The sequence below is a fragment of the Oncorhynchus nerka genome, linkage group LG14 (genome assembly GCF_034236695.1).
Source record: "Oncorhynchus nerka isolate Pitt River linkage group LG14, Oner_Uvic_2.0, whole genome shotgun sequence".
NCBI classification, from domain to species: domain Eukaryota; kingdom Metazoa; phylum Chordata; class Actinopteri; order Salmoniformes; family Salmonidae; genus Oncorhynchus; species Oncorhynchus nerka.
The window spans coordinates 87335344-87349756 of NC_088409.1; the positions used below are offsets into that span (position 1 = coordinate 87335344).

General features: G+C 47.3%; 1 protein-coding gene across 1 annotated transcript in view; it reads left to right on the forward strand.

Moving 5' to 3' along the window:
- The first annotated feature begins 271 nt into the window (after window positions 1–271).
- LOC115125018 (guanylate cyclase soluble subunit alpha-2-like) overlaps window positions 272–14413 on the forward strand; it is a 97378-nt gene continuing 83236 nt past the window's right edge. The window contains exons 1-4 of the mRNA XM_065027152.1: window positions 272–508; window positions 9352–9413; window positions 10519–10646; window positions 13509–14380. Of these exons, the coding sequence (XP_064883224.1) occupies window positions 272–508; window positions 9352–9413; window positions 10519–10646; window positions 13509–14380 (1299 nt within the window). The remainder of the gene's footprint in view (window positions 509–9351; window positions 9414–10518; window positions 10647–13508; window positions 14381–14413) is intronic.

A 14413-nucleotide genomic window follows, 5' to 3' on the forward strand; every position in this document is an offset into this window, starting at 1 on the left:
GGATTTCAAAGGGAAAACTAAAAGGACACCGGTTAGAACCGTTAGACATGAGATTCAGCTGGTGAATATAGTCCCTCTCTCTGCCCGTCGCGAGAGCATCTTGGTTTGGGTAATACATTTGTTCTCTAGCTCGTGTCGCTCACGCTCTTGACCGGTGCGCGCGCCTCCCCATCTTTCCCACGCGAGTGAATCTGATGAGTTCGGGTGGCGGTGTGTTGTTTCGCCGCAGCACGCGTACGCGCCCAGACTTTTCGCGTTTAGCAGCAGCAGCATGTCCTCGCGAAAGATCTCTTCGGAGTCGTTCAGCTCGATGGGCTCGGAGTGCCTGGAGAGCCCCGGAGATGATGGCGATTCCTGCCCCTTTTCACGCATCTGGAACGGCAAGAGCCCGGTGGAGAAGCTCGCGTGCCCGTTCGAGGACGCACCGGGACCCAAACGGGCGAACAGACGGAAGCGCGTGAACCTGGACTCGCTTGGGGAGAGCTTGAGGAGGTTAACGTCGCCCACGGTAGGATACATTTACAAAAAACACGTATAGAGAGATTTTCTCCGGTATTTCTCTCCCCTCTGCATGCGTCACCTGCGTGGTTACAAAATGACCAGCACGCTAGAGATGACTGTTAGAATACAGAGAGAGCGTGATAGAGAGAGACGAATGGGTAGTAGATTAGGCCTATTCTATATCACTCCTTACTGGGTGATGAGGTTATTCTGGATAGGATTTGATGAGACTATATCTGTTTACCTAGTGTATCCTCCTCTCCTCCACCTGCACTGAAGTGAAAGAAGTGGACAGGTTAAATAAAATACCTGGTTGGGAGGCCTTCAGTTTACAGCATCATTAACCTGCGTTTTCAGAACACTGTACAATAAGGCACAGAAACTAGAAAAAACATAGATATTAGAGATGCACTTGATAATGATGACGATGATGGTGATAAAGATATCCTGGTCAGCATTGTATATGCTGTTTTTAATTTCCTTGGACTTAGGGAAGTGTTTAGCTTGCTACTCCCTGGTCAAAAGCAGGGATGCCCCCCACTCTCCTGGGCAAAAGCAGAGATGCCCCCCACTCTCCTGGTCAAAAGCAGAGATGCCCCCCACTCTCCTGGTCAAAAGCAGAGATGCCCCCCACTCTCCTGGTCAAAAGCAGAGACGCCCCCCACTCTCCTGGTCAAAAGCAGAGATTCCCCCACTCTCCTGGTCAAAAGCAGAGATGCCCCCACTCTCCTGGCCAAAAGCAGAGATGCCCCCACTCTCCTGGTCAAAGCAGAGATGCCCCCACTCTCCTGGTCAAAAGCAGAGATGCCCCCACTCTCCTGGCCAAAAGCAGAGATGCCCCCACTCTCCTGGCCAAAAGCAGAGATGCCCCCACTCTCCTGGTCAAAAGCAGAGATGCCCCCACTCTCCTGGTCAAAAGCAGAGATGCCCCCACTCTCCTGGTCAAAAGCAGAGATGCCCCCACTCTCCTGGTCAAAAGCAGAGATGCCCCCACTCTCCTGGCCAAAAGCAGAGATGCCCCCACTCTCCTGGCCAAAAGCAGAGATGCCCCCACTCTCCTGGTCAAAGCAGAGATGCCCCCACTCTCCTGGTCAAAAGCAGAGATGCCCCCACTCTCCTGGCCAAAAGCAGAGATGCCCCCACTCTCCTGGTCAAAAGCAGAGATGCCCCCACTCTCCTGGTCAAAGCAGAGATGCCCCCACTCTCCTGGTCAAAAGCAGAGACGCCCCCCACTCTCCTGGTCAAAAGCAGAGATTCCCCCCACTCTCCTGGTCAAAAGCAGAGATGCCCCCACTCTCCTGGCCAAAAGCAGAGATGCCCCCACTCTCCTGGTCAAAAGCAGAGATGCCCCCACTCTCCTGGTCAAAAGCAGAGATGCCCCCCACTCTCCTGGCCAAAAGCAGAGATGCCCCCCACTCTCCTGGCCAAAAGCAGAGATGCCCCCACTCTCCTGGTCAAAAGCAGAGATGCCCCCACTCTCCTGGTCAAAAGCAGAGATGCCCCCACTCTCCTGGCCAAAGCAGAGATGCCCCCACTCTCCTGGCCAAAAGCAGAGATGCCCCCACTCTCCTGGTCAAAAGCAGAGATGCCCCCACTCTCCTAGCCAAAAGCAGAGATGCCCCCACTCTCCTGGCCAAAAGCAGAGATGCCCCCACTCTCCTGGTCAAAGCCCCCCCCACTCTCCTGGTCAAAAGCAGAGATGCCCCCACTCTCCTGGGCAAAAGCAGAGATGCCCGCACTCTCCTGGTCAAAAGCAGAGATGCCCCCACTCTCCTGGTCAAAAGCAGAGATGCCCCACTCTCCTGGTCAAAAGCAGAGATGCCCCCACTCTCCTGGCCAAAGCAGAGATGCCCCCACTCTCCTGGTCAAAAGCAGAGATGCCCCCACTCTCCTGGCCAAAAGCAGAGATGCCCCCACTCTCCTGGCCAAAAGCAGAGATTCCACTCTCCTGGTCAAAAGCAGAGATGCCCCCACTCTCCTGGTCAAAAGCAGAGATGCCCCCACTCTCCTGGCCAAAAGCAGAGATGCCCCGCACTCTCCTGGTCAAAAGCAGAGATGCCCCCACTCTCCTGGTCAAAAGCAGAGATGCCCCCACTCTCCTGGCCAAAAGCAGAGATGCCCCCACTCTCCTGGTCAAAAGCAGGGATGCCCCCCACTCTCCTGGGCAAAAGCAGAGATGCCCCCCACTCTCCTGGGCAAAATCAGAGATGCCCCCACTCTCCTGGGCAAAAGCAGAGATGCCCCCACTCTCCTGTTCAAAAGCAGAGATGCCCCCACTCTCCTGGGCAAAAGCAGAGATGCCCCCACTCTCCTGGCCAAAAGCAGAGATGCCCCCACTCTCCTGGTCAAAAGCAGAGATGCCCCCACTCTCCTGGTCAAAAGCAGAGATGCCCCCACTCTCCTGGCCAAAAGCAGAGATGCCCCGCACTCTCCTGGTCAAAAGCAGAGATGCCCCCACTCTCCTGGTCAAAAGCAGAGATGCCCCCACTCTCCTGGCCAAAAGCAGAGATGCCCCCACTCTCCTGGGCAAAAGCAGAGATGCCCCCACTCTCCTGGCCAAAAGCAGAGATGCCCCGCACTCTCCTGGCCAAAAGCAGAGATGCCCCCACTCTCCTGGTCAAAAGCAGAGATGCCCCCACTCTCCTGGGCAAAAGCAGAGATGCCCCCACTCTCCTGGGCAAAAACAGAGATGCCCCCACTCTCCTGGGCAAAAGCAGAGATGCCCCCACTCTCCTGGTCAAAAGCAGAGATGCCCCCACTCTCCTGGGCAAAAGCAGAGATGCCCCCCTCCCACACACACACACACACAGACTGCAAAGCAAAGCAACGAGTGAACCAGTCTTAGCAACCAGTCAACCATGACCCAGAGAACAGAACATGTACTTGGTGTTCACTTCATGGTCCTGGTACTGTCAACCAGACCAGTCACAGTGACCCAGAACAGAGGACACACACAGCATCTCCACACACAAATGGACATATCCTCTTCCTGTCACCACACATAAACACAAATATAAACACACATATAAACAAACTCACACAAACATAAACACACACATAAACACACACATAAACACACACATAAACATACATAAACACACACATCAACACACACATAAACACAAACATAAACACACACATAAACACATACATAAACAAACACACACAAACATAAACACACACATAAACACACACATCAACACACACATAAACACAAACATAAACACACACATAAACAAACACACACAAACATAAACACACATAAACACAAACATAAACACACACATAAACACACACAAACATAAACACACAAACACACACATCAACACACACATAAACACACACATAAACACACACACACAAACATAAACACACACACACAAACATAAACACACATAAACACACATAAACACACACATAAACACACACATAAACACACATAAACACACATAAACACACACATAAACACACACATAAAGATTTGCAGGGAGGTGGTAGTTAGTGGTGTGAGCCATAACTGTTCTACAGTAGTGTAGTTCATCAACTTCCAAGACTGTGTGTATTGTGGGACATGTGACTGTTCCGTAATTTGCACTACATTCCCTAATTAAAGCCGTACACAGACACAGTCACATACAAACATACTGCCTTAGAGGAGAGAGAAAGAGGAGGCAGGAGAACTGCTTGAGAAGAGAGACAGAGGGCAGAGGAAGGATACGAATGATGGAGGGAGAGGAGAGAGGAAAGGAGGGCAGAGAAAGGATACGGATGATGGAGGGAGAGGAGAGAGGAAAGGAGGGCAGAGGGAGGATACAGATGATGGAGGGAGAGGAGAGAGGAAAGGAGGGCAGAGGGAGGATACGGATGATGGAGGGAGAGGAGAGAGGAAAGGAGGGCAGAGGAAGGATACAGATGATGGAGGGAGAGGAGAGAGGAAAGAAGAGAGAGAGATGCTGAGAAATTAAAACTAATGGCTCAAATTAATTGACACTTTTTTCATTTTGTGTGTGCGTGTATGTGTGTGTTTGTATGGATCAGCCAGCTGATCCACTGTGTTAACAAGCTAACCCGCCTTTCATAGCATATGTATGTGTGTGTGTTTGTATGGATTCATATACAAGTCTTTGTGATGTGAATGTTTGCTTGTCTGTGTCTGTGAATTTTGATAAAAGATGTGTGCTTGTCATTGTATTTACTGGTTTGCTGCTGGTAATGTGTGGAGAGAGTAAGTGTGTGTGTCAATGTGAATGAATGGTTAAGACAAGGAAACTCTCATAGGACACAAACACACTATGCCTGTATATATAACGTTGGATGATCCAGGTGCTGGTGTCCTGTACACCAGGACCCGGACACACTATGCCTGTATATATAACGTTGGATGATCCAGATGCTGGTGTCCTGTACACCAGGACCCGGACACACTATGCCTGTATATATAACGTTGGATGATCCAGATGCTGGTGTCCTGTACAGCAGGACCCGGATACACTGTGACTGAATATATCAAATCAAAGTATATTTGTCACGTGTGTCAACAACAACAGTCAAATGCTTACTTACAGGCTCTAACCAACAGTGCAAAAAAAAGGTATTAGGTGAACAATAGGTAAGTAAAGAAATAAAACAACAGTAAAAAGACAGTGAAAAAGCAGTACAGCAGGTTTCAGCAGAGGCCGTAGGATGACCCCAGATGCTGGTGTCCTGTACAGCAGGTTTCAGCAGAGGCCGTAGGATGACCCCAGATGCTGGTGTCCTGTACAGCAGGTTTCAGCAGAGGCCGTAGGATGACCCCAGATGCTGGTGTCCTGTACAGCAGGTTTCAGCAGAGGCCGTAGGATGACCCCAGATGCTGGTGTCCTGTACAGCAGGTTTCAGCAGAGGCCGTAGGATGACCCCAGATGCTGGTGTCCTGTACAGCAGGTTTCAGCAGAGGCCGTAGGATGACCCCAGATGCTGGTGTCCTGTACAGCAGGTTTCAGCAGAGGCCGTAGGATGAGCCAGATGCTGGTGTCCTGTACAGCAGGTTTCAGCAGAGGCCGTAGGATGAGCCAGATGCTGGTGTCCTGTACAGCAGGTTTCAGCAGAGGCCGTAGGATGAGCCAGATGCTGGTGTCCTGTACAGCAGGTTTCAGCAGAGGCCGTAGGATGAGCCAGATGCTGGTGTCCTGTACAGCAGGTTTCAGCAGAGGCCGTAGGATGACCCCAGATGCTGGTGTCCTGTACAGCAGGTTTCAGCAGAGGCCGTAGGATGACCCCAGACTGACACAGTGTTCTTTTAGCGTTGCTACAGGATTGTATTAATGTTCATCATATTAACACCACTCTCTCTTACACACAAACACACACGCATGTACGCGGGCACACACACACACAGACACACACACACACACACACACACACTGTCTCAGTGAGAGCCCCACTGCAGAGGAATTTAGAGGTAAAACTGGATTTTGAATATTTAAAGCTTTCTGTATTTCTTTTTTTGTTGTTGATAGGAAATATAGTTTTTTTGTGTGCCAGTTATACATTACTGGACCGTTTGTAAAGCGTTGAGATGTTAGCTTTAAATGCAGGCTGTTGAAATGATCTGTTTTTATTTATAGGGCTCTGAGTTTTTAGTTACGACCAGGACAACAATGTTCTTATATTTGTCCTATTCCACACATGTACTAGTGTGTATTACAGTTCTTAACAATCACTTTGGCACTAATTTCAGAACCTTGTGGTCATTTTTCAAAACTCTACACACGAAACTCAAAACGGTCATCACTTGTAACACAGGCTGTCCAATGTTCAAAACATTGCGTTGTGCATTCATATCTTTAAAGAAACCTTGCACTTGCAGAATCATTGGTTCAAATAACTCATTTATCATGAAATACCATCTGAACATTCATTTAGATCACCCACACACACTATACCGATAGTTTCACTGTGTAGTTGTTTGTACAATCATTAAATATTGTAGAACAAAATATGTGATAGATGTTTCATTATGCTACTTCATGTAAATACATCACTGTAAAAGGACTATAAAATATGACATTTATTGATGAAATACAATAAAATCACAACATAGGTTTCTTTGAATCAAAGCAAAAATAATTAACTACAAAAAAATAAAAAACAGTTAAAGGTCAACTGCAGTGTTCCTCACCTGGCTTACTGTAAAACATCACATGCCATCTGCTATACCGACCTGATTTAGCTCAATGATTCAGCGAATCATGTGGCTGCCTGCAACTCACTATATAGAGTATACAGAGTAGAGAGCTTTAGATGTTGTTCCACCAAACATTAGAACAGGCATGATGAGTAATCTAAGCAACTTTGACCGTGGTATGATTGTCGATGCCACACATGGTGATTCCAGCATCTCATAAACAGCTGCCTTCCTGGGATTTTTACGCACTACAGTCTCTAGAGTTTACAGAGAATGGTGAGATAAACAAAACACATTCAGTGAGCGTCAGTTCTGTGGACAAAACACCTTGTTAATGAAAGAGGTCAGAGGAGAATGTCCAGACTCATTCAAGCTAACAGAAAGGCCACAAACGCTCAAATAACAGCTGTTTAAAACAGTGGTGTGCAGAAGGGCATCTCTTAACGTACAACACCGTGAATAATTCAGGCTGTTCTGGAGGCAAAAGGGGGTCCTACCCAGTACTAGATAGATGTACCTAATAAAGTGGCTGGTGAGTGTACAGTAATGTCAAATCTGAAAACATGATCTGGAAAAGTGGTACATGGGACCATAGAAACAGTGTCTGATAAAGAATGATTATGAAATATTACATCCATAGATAATGTCGTCCAATTGGTTCATGTTCCACGGTTATTGATGTCAATGGATTTTATTATCCTGAAACTTTCATGATCTAAACATGGAATATTGTTTGTCAGTTTCCATAAAACTATGCATTAAGAGTAATTGCAACAGTTACTTATCATTTTGAGCTGTTGTATCAGTTGATAGTTAGATCATTGTAATGAAATGAATAGACAGACATCTCAGATGTAATGTGTGAATTGCATTTTGAAATGGTAATACTTTGATGTTATGTTGTGTCATTTTGAACAGGTGATTTTAGTTCAATGAACAAATGATCTTAGCTTTATGTGTATTGTATTCAAGCAATTGGAAAAAGTGTTTGAGTTTTGAAAAATGTGCATTTTGATCATTGGTTGTGTCATGAAGTTGGCCTGGGGGGTAGGTTTATGACAGTCATAAATACCTCTTCCCCGCTTTTTCCTCTCTCTACCCTACAGATGTTACATTTGCAAACACATTGGTTAACATAGAGATTCTGGGAACATCAGAAGATGGGGGGAAATTAACTATATTCTGGTAATCCGACCAATTGAACATATGCTGTGTTACTTAATGAATATGATGTCAGTTCGGTTGTCATCTCAGACATTCTCATCAATGATAAGATGACAAACTCTACAGTGGAACGTCTACACATCAGAGTTATCAGATTCACATGGAATTGTTGTTCAATTTAAATGTTTAAATATGAAATTATTCGTGATGGGATTAAATGTGATTTTAGCTTCTAAAATGTGAGAATTGGGTTTTAAGAAGGTTAGGGCTCTGCTGAATCAGTGGCCCGCCCTTGTGAAGGGACATGGGCTATAAAACTTTTCAAACACTCCCTCCTCTCCCTTCCTATATAAAGCCTTGACGACAATATAACCTCCTGTTCCGAGGATGTGAGGATGACGGTCCGATGTCAGAATGGTTCAGATAATAACTACAGAAAAAAGCCAACATCAGCATGAGCTTTGGTTGCGATTGGTATGAACTTTGAACTCTTATTCACTACAGAAGTGATACCTCCTAGCCGTTGAGTAGCAACAGCAGCTGCAAACGCAGGTTAGGAAGGAACAGACAGAGTCACCCGTCTACCTCACAACGACGTTACTACAACGTATCCAATTGACAGCTCAGAGTAAATATTTATTGCATTTTCCTTTTCCAAATGGGCGGTAACTTAGAATGCATAGGGATACTGTATTTACGAAAGCACAGATTCACCCTTTGTTCCTCAGTCTTCCCGCTCTTTCACTCAAACCCAGCCCCTTTTCTTTTGTGTAACAAGCTGTCATATCTGTTCCGCCCGCCAGGGACGTTTTCCTTTATGACGTAATTTCGAATCAAGTTATGATTAATTATGTGTATGTGTAATTCTGTGTGATTAGTTAGGTATTTAGTAAATAAATAATTCAACCCAATTTTGTATTGCTGATTCAACTTGTTAGCCAGGGTTCGTGAAGATAACCAAGAATTTAAAACTTTCAGATGAGACTGAATTAAGGTGACGATTAATATTGACTGCTATTGATGTAAAATATTACTAGGTCTTTAAGAGTTTATTCAGAAGATAACAGCTCTATAAATATTATTTAGTGGTGCCCCGACACTCTAGTTAATTACATTTACATGATTAGCCCAATCAGGTAATATTAATTACGGAGAAATTATTTTATAGAATAGCATGTCATATCACTTAATCCGGCATAGCCAAAGACACAACAGTTGTGAGTTTTGTGTCTAGAGTTCTGAAAAATGAAAAGGTTCGGAAATTAGTGCTTGTAAAAAATTGTAATACGTATGTGTGAATTGGAATGTGTTTTTGCATATCCCAAATCTCTCTGAGACACCCTGGGAGAGTGGGGTCACAGCCAAGGTCTGACATTATCAATGGCGACCCTGGAGCAATTAGGGTAAGTGCCTTGCTCAAGGGCACATTGCCAGACTTTTCGCCTTATTGCCTGAGGGATTCGAACCAGTGACCTTTTGGTTACTGACCCAGTAACATTTGTATCTCCATCTTCTTTCAGACACAGATGGTTCAACAGTCTTTACAGAGAACCTTAGAGTTCTACAGACAGAAAGAGATCAGGTAAGGACTGCTGTGCTGCGTGTGCACACGTGTGTGTGTATGCACCTGTGTATGCGTGTGTGTGTGTGTATGCTTGTATGTGTGTACGTGTGTGTGTGCATGTGTGTGTATGCGTGTGTGTATGCGTATGTGTGTGTGTTTTTTTATATGTATGTGTGTGTGTGTGTGTTCATGCGTGTATGTGTGTTAGTGTATGCGTGTGTGTGTATGTATGCGTGTGTGAGTGTATGTATGTGTGAGTGTATGCGTGTGTGTGTGTGTGTGTGTGTATGTGTGTGTCTGCGCCCATGAGAATGGTGTACTAGATGTAGCTATAGACCTTGGTAAGAGTGGATAAAGACTGTGTGTAATAATCTCTAGTAACATAGTGAGGTCACAAAAGAGCAAGGCCATTGTTCCATTTCATCTAATCCAAGTGTTATAATTGAGTAACTAATTCATCCATTACGTAACGTGTGTTTGTATTTTGTGTGAACATTGCTCTGTGTCCTTCTTTGAATTAGTTGGGTATTACTGTTTGTGTTGGTGTGAGTTTCTGTTCAATGCTCTGTGTGTGTGTGTGTGTGTGTGTGTGTGTGGGGGGGGGGGTGCTTAACTATTCTTGTGAGGACCAGAAGTCCCCACATGAATAGTAAATGTACAAAAATTTGACCAACTGGGGACATTTTGTTAGTCCCCACAAAATCCCCACAAGGTCAAATGCTATTTCTAGGGGGATCAGGGTTAAGGTTAGAATTAGTGCTACGGTTAGAATTAGGATAAGTGTTAGGAGGGTTAGTTTTAGGGTCCGGAGCTAGGGTTAGGTTTAGGGTTAAGGTTAGGTTTTAGGTTTAAGGTTAGGGTAAGAGTACAGGTTAGGGAAAATAGGATTTTGAATGGGACTAAATTGTGTGCCCCCACAAGGTTAGCAGTAGAAGACCGTGTGTGTATGTGTGTGCGTGTGGAGGTGCTCTCTAGCCTGTTATATCATCTTTATGTCTCCATTCCGTGTGTGTGTGTGTGTGTGTGTGTGAGCACGTGCGTGTGCCTGTTTTTTTTTTGTGTGTGTGTGTGTGTGTGTGTGTGTGTGTGTGTGTGTGTGTGTGTGTGTGTGTGTGTGCCAAAGGTGCAGAGAGGATGGGAAGGAGGAAAAGAAAAGTGTTACTTTGGAGAAGTGTCCCTTCGTGGATCATTCTGGTTCTGGAGAAGAGGCAGACATCTCTGGAGTACTACAGTACATGGCTACTCTACAGGGTCAGTATCACTCTACCATGTATGTGTGTGTGTGTGTGTGTGTGTGTGTGTGTGTGTGTGTGTGTGTTTTTAAGGACTTTTATGCTCTGCTTAGTCTCTGTGTGCACATTTAAAGGAGTTTGATAATGCTGTCTGCTAACTGCTTACTGAAGGATAATGTGTGTTTTTGATGTATATGTGTCTTGTTTACTGGTTTGATTTATGTCCAAAAGTGTGTATATGTGTGTGTGTGATAGTGTGTGCGTATGTGTGTCATTTTGACTCCCCATAAAGTCCTGAAATTTCACCCCCTTAAAAATAAAGCTAGGCGTGTGATTTATAATGCTTACTTGGTGCTTAGACTAGAGCAACTAAAGGCAGCCCCTCCCTCCCTCCCTCCCTCCCTCCCTCCCTCCCTCCCTCCCTCCCTCCCTCCCTCCCTCCCTCCCTCCCTCCCTCCCTCCCTCCCTCCCTCCCTCCCTCCAGCCTTGTGCTGCAGTGCTGATGGTCATTAGGTTAAAGCACAACCCATTCCTCAGTGTTCCCCTTCTCTGTACCTCTACCTCCCTCCCGACATCAATCTCTAGCTCCGTCCATCTCCCTCTACCTACCTCCCTCCCTCCATCTCTCTCTTCCTCCCTCCCTCCCTCCACCTCTACCTCCCTCCATCTCTCTCTCTACCTCCGTCCCTCTACCATTCCTCCCTCCCTCCATCTCTCTCTTCCTCCCTCCCTCCCTCCCTCCACCTCTACCTCCCTCCATCTCTCTCTCTACCGCCGTCCCTCTACCTTCCTCTCTCCATCTCTCTCTACCTCTGTCCCTCTAACTTCCTCTTGCTACCTCTCTCTACCTTCCTCTACCTTCCTCTTACTACCTCCCTCTACCTTCCTCTCTCTACCTCCCTCTACCTTCCTCTTGCTGCCTCTCTCTACCTCCCTCTACCTTCCTCTCTCTACCTCTGTCCCTCTACCTTCCTCTTACTACCTCCCTCTACCTTCCTCTCTCTACCTCCCTCTACCTTCCTCTTGCTGCCTCTCTCTACCTCCCTCTACCTTCCTCTTTCTACCTCCCTCTACCTTCCTCTCTCTACCTCCCTCTACCTTCCTCTTACTACCTCCCTCTACCTTCCTCTCTCTACCTCCCTCTACCTTCCTCTTACTACCTCCCTCTACCTTCCTCTCTCTACCTTCCTCTTACTACCTCTCTCTACCTTCCTCTCTCTACCTCCCTCTACCTTCCTCTTACTACCTCTCTCTACCTTCCTCTTACTACCTCCCTCTACCTTCCTCTTGCTTCCTCTCTCTCCCTTCCTCTCTCTACCTCCCTCTCCCTTCCTCTCTCTACCTTCCTCTTACTACCTCTCTCTACCTTCCTCTCTCTACCTCACTCAACCTTCCTCTCTACCTTCCTCTCTCTACCCCACTCTACCTTCCTCTTACTACCTCCCTCTACCTTCCTCTCTACCTCCCTCTACCTTCCTCTCTCCATCTCTCTACCTCCCTCTACCTTCCTCTTACTACCTCTCTCTACCTTCCTCTCTCTACCTCACTCTACCTTCCTCTCTCTACCCCACTCTACCTTCCTCTTACTACCTCCCTCTACCTTCCTCTCTACCTCCCTATACCTTCCTCTCTCCATCTCTCTACCTTTCTCTACCTTCCTCTCTCCATCTCTCTACCTCCCTCTACCTTCCTCTCTCCATCTCTCTACCTCTCTCTACCTTCCTCTTACTACCTCCCTCTACCTTCCTCTACCTCCCTCTACCTTCCTCTCTCCATCTCTCTACCTCTCTCTACCTTTCTCTTACTACCTCCCTCTACCTTCCTCTCTACCTCCCTCTACCTTCCTCTCTCCATCTCTCTACCTCTCTCTACCTTCCTCTCTCCATCTCTCTACCTCCCTCTACCTTCCTCTCTCCATCTCTCTACCTCTCTCTACCTTCCTCTTACTACCTCCCTCTACCTTCCTCTCTACCTCCCTCTACCTTCCTCTCTCCATCTCTCTACCTCTCTCTACCTTCCTCTTACTACCTCCCTATACCTTCCTCTCTCTACCTTCCTCTTACTACCTTCCTCTATCTTCCTCTCTCCATCTCTCTCTACCTCCCTCTACCTTCCTCTCTCCATTTCTCTACCTCCCTCCCTCCCTCCCTCCACCTCTCTCTATCTCCCTCCCTACAGCTCTCTACCTCCCTCCCGCCATCTCTCTCTACCTCCCTCTCTCCATATCTGTCTCAGCCATGACATGCCTGTAATGTCAGCATGCTCCTCACCATACCCTCATTACCTAACCTACCTCTGTGTGTGTGTGTGTGTGTGTGTGGTTTGTAGTTTTTTGTGTGTTGTGTGTTGTCCTGCCTGTAGTGATCTCTCTGTTTGTTATGCATCAGGGTTGACTGATCAGTCAGACAAACAGCAGCTGTGTGTGTGTGTCTGTGTGTGTGTGTGTGTGTGTGTGTGTGTGTGTGTGTGTGTGTGTGTCTGTGTGTGTGCTCTAAAGCAGACTCCAGATCAGTGTTCTGCTCTGCCTCTCCCTCGCAGTAAATAACTCCCCACAGCCTAGCCATGGCACTCCAGCTGTGTTTGTTTATTTTTATGTTGTGGTTGTGTTGTCCTTACGTTGTCCTGATGTTGTGGTTGTGTTGTCCTTACGTTATCCTGATGTTCTGGTTGAGTTGTCCTTATGTTGTCCTGATGTTGTGGTTGTGTTGTCCTTACGTTATCCTGATGTTCTGGTTGAGTTGTCCTTATGTTGTCCTGATGTTGTGGTTGTGTTGTCCTTACGTTATCCTGATGTTCTGGTTGAGTTGTCCTTATGTTGTCCTGATGTTGTGGTTGTGTTGTTCTTACATTGTCCTGAGGTACTGTTTGCGCTGTGTTCTAGGTGTACGGTTCTGTGAGCTGAGGGAGCGTTTCGGGGAAGAGTTCTTCGGTCTGTGTTTCGAGGAGAACGAACGTGTTCTAAGAGCGGTGGGAGGGAACCTGCAGGACTTCTTTAACGGCTTTGACGCCATCTTAGAACACATCAGAACCTCGACCGGACGCCGTGCCTCCTCAGAGAGCCCCTCCTTTCAATGCAAAGACCCTCACCAGGAGGAGAGAGGAGGAGGAAGAGGAGGAGGGGAGAGGGTGGGAGGAAAGCTTCTCCTCCTCCACTGCTTTAACCCCGCCCCTGTCGTGGGATTGGCTATGCCTGGTCTGATTCGAGGTGTCGCACGCCGAATCTTCCACTCCCACGTTGTGGTGAAGGAAGCCCCTCCCCTAGCGTCCTTGTCACCCAATGAGGACGCAGAACACTCAGGAGGAGACTCCATCCCTACTCCCACTGCTTCTCCTTCCTCGTCTCCCTCACCCCCTTCATTGTCTGCCCCCGTCTCACTGTCCTTCCTCATCAGAGAAACCTTCCCCTCCTCTTCCTCCATCCCTCCCTCTGTCACCCTTCCATCAGAGACCTCCAAGCAGACCCTCCAGCCCCTCTCCCTCTCCCCCACTGACCTGCGCATCGGTCCGGCTACATTCTGCAGGGCCTTCCCCTTCCACCTGGTGCTGGGCCCCAGCATGGAGCTGCTGCAGCTAGGGGAAGGTCTGAGGAGGCAGGCTCGGATCGAGCCTCACCGGACCCTCTCCTTCAGGGACTGCTTTGAGATTATCTCTCCCAGGATCCAGCCCAGCTTCCAGGCCATACTGCTGCGCCTGGCCTCCCCCTTCACCATCTGCACCCGACCAGACTGCTCCCAGTCAGGCACCAAGGAGAAGGTATTTATGTACTGTGTGTGTGTATGTACTGTG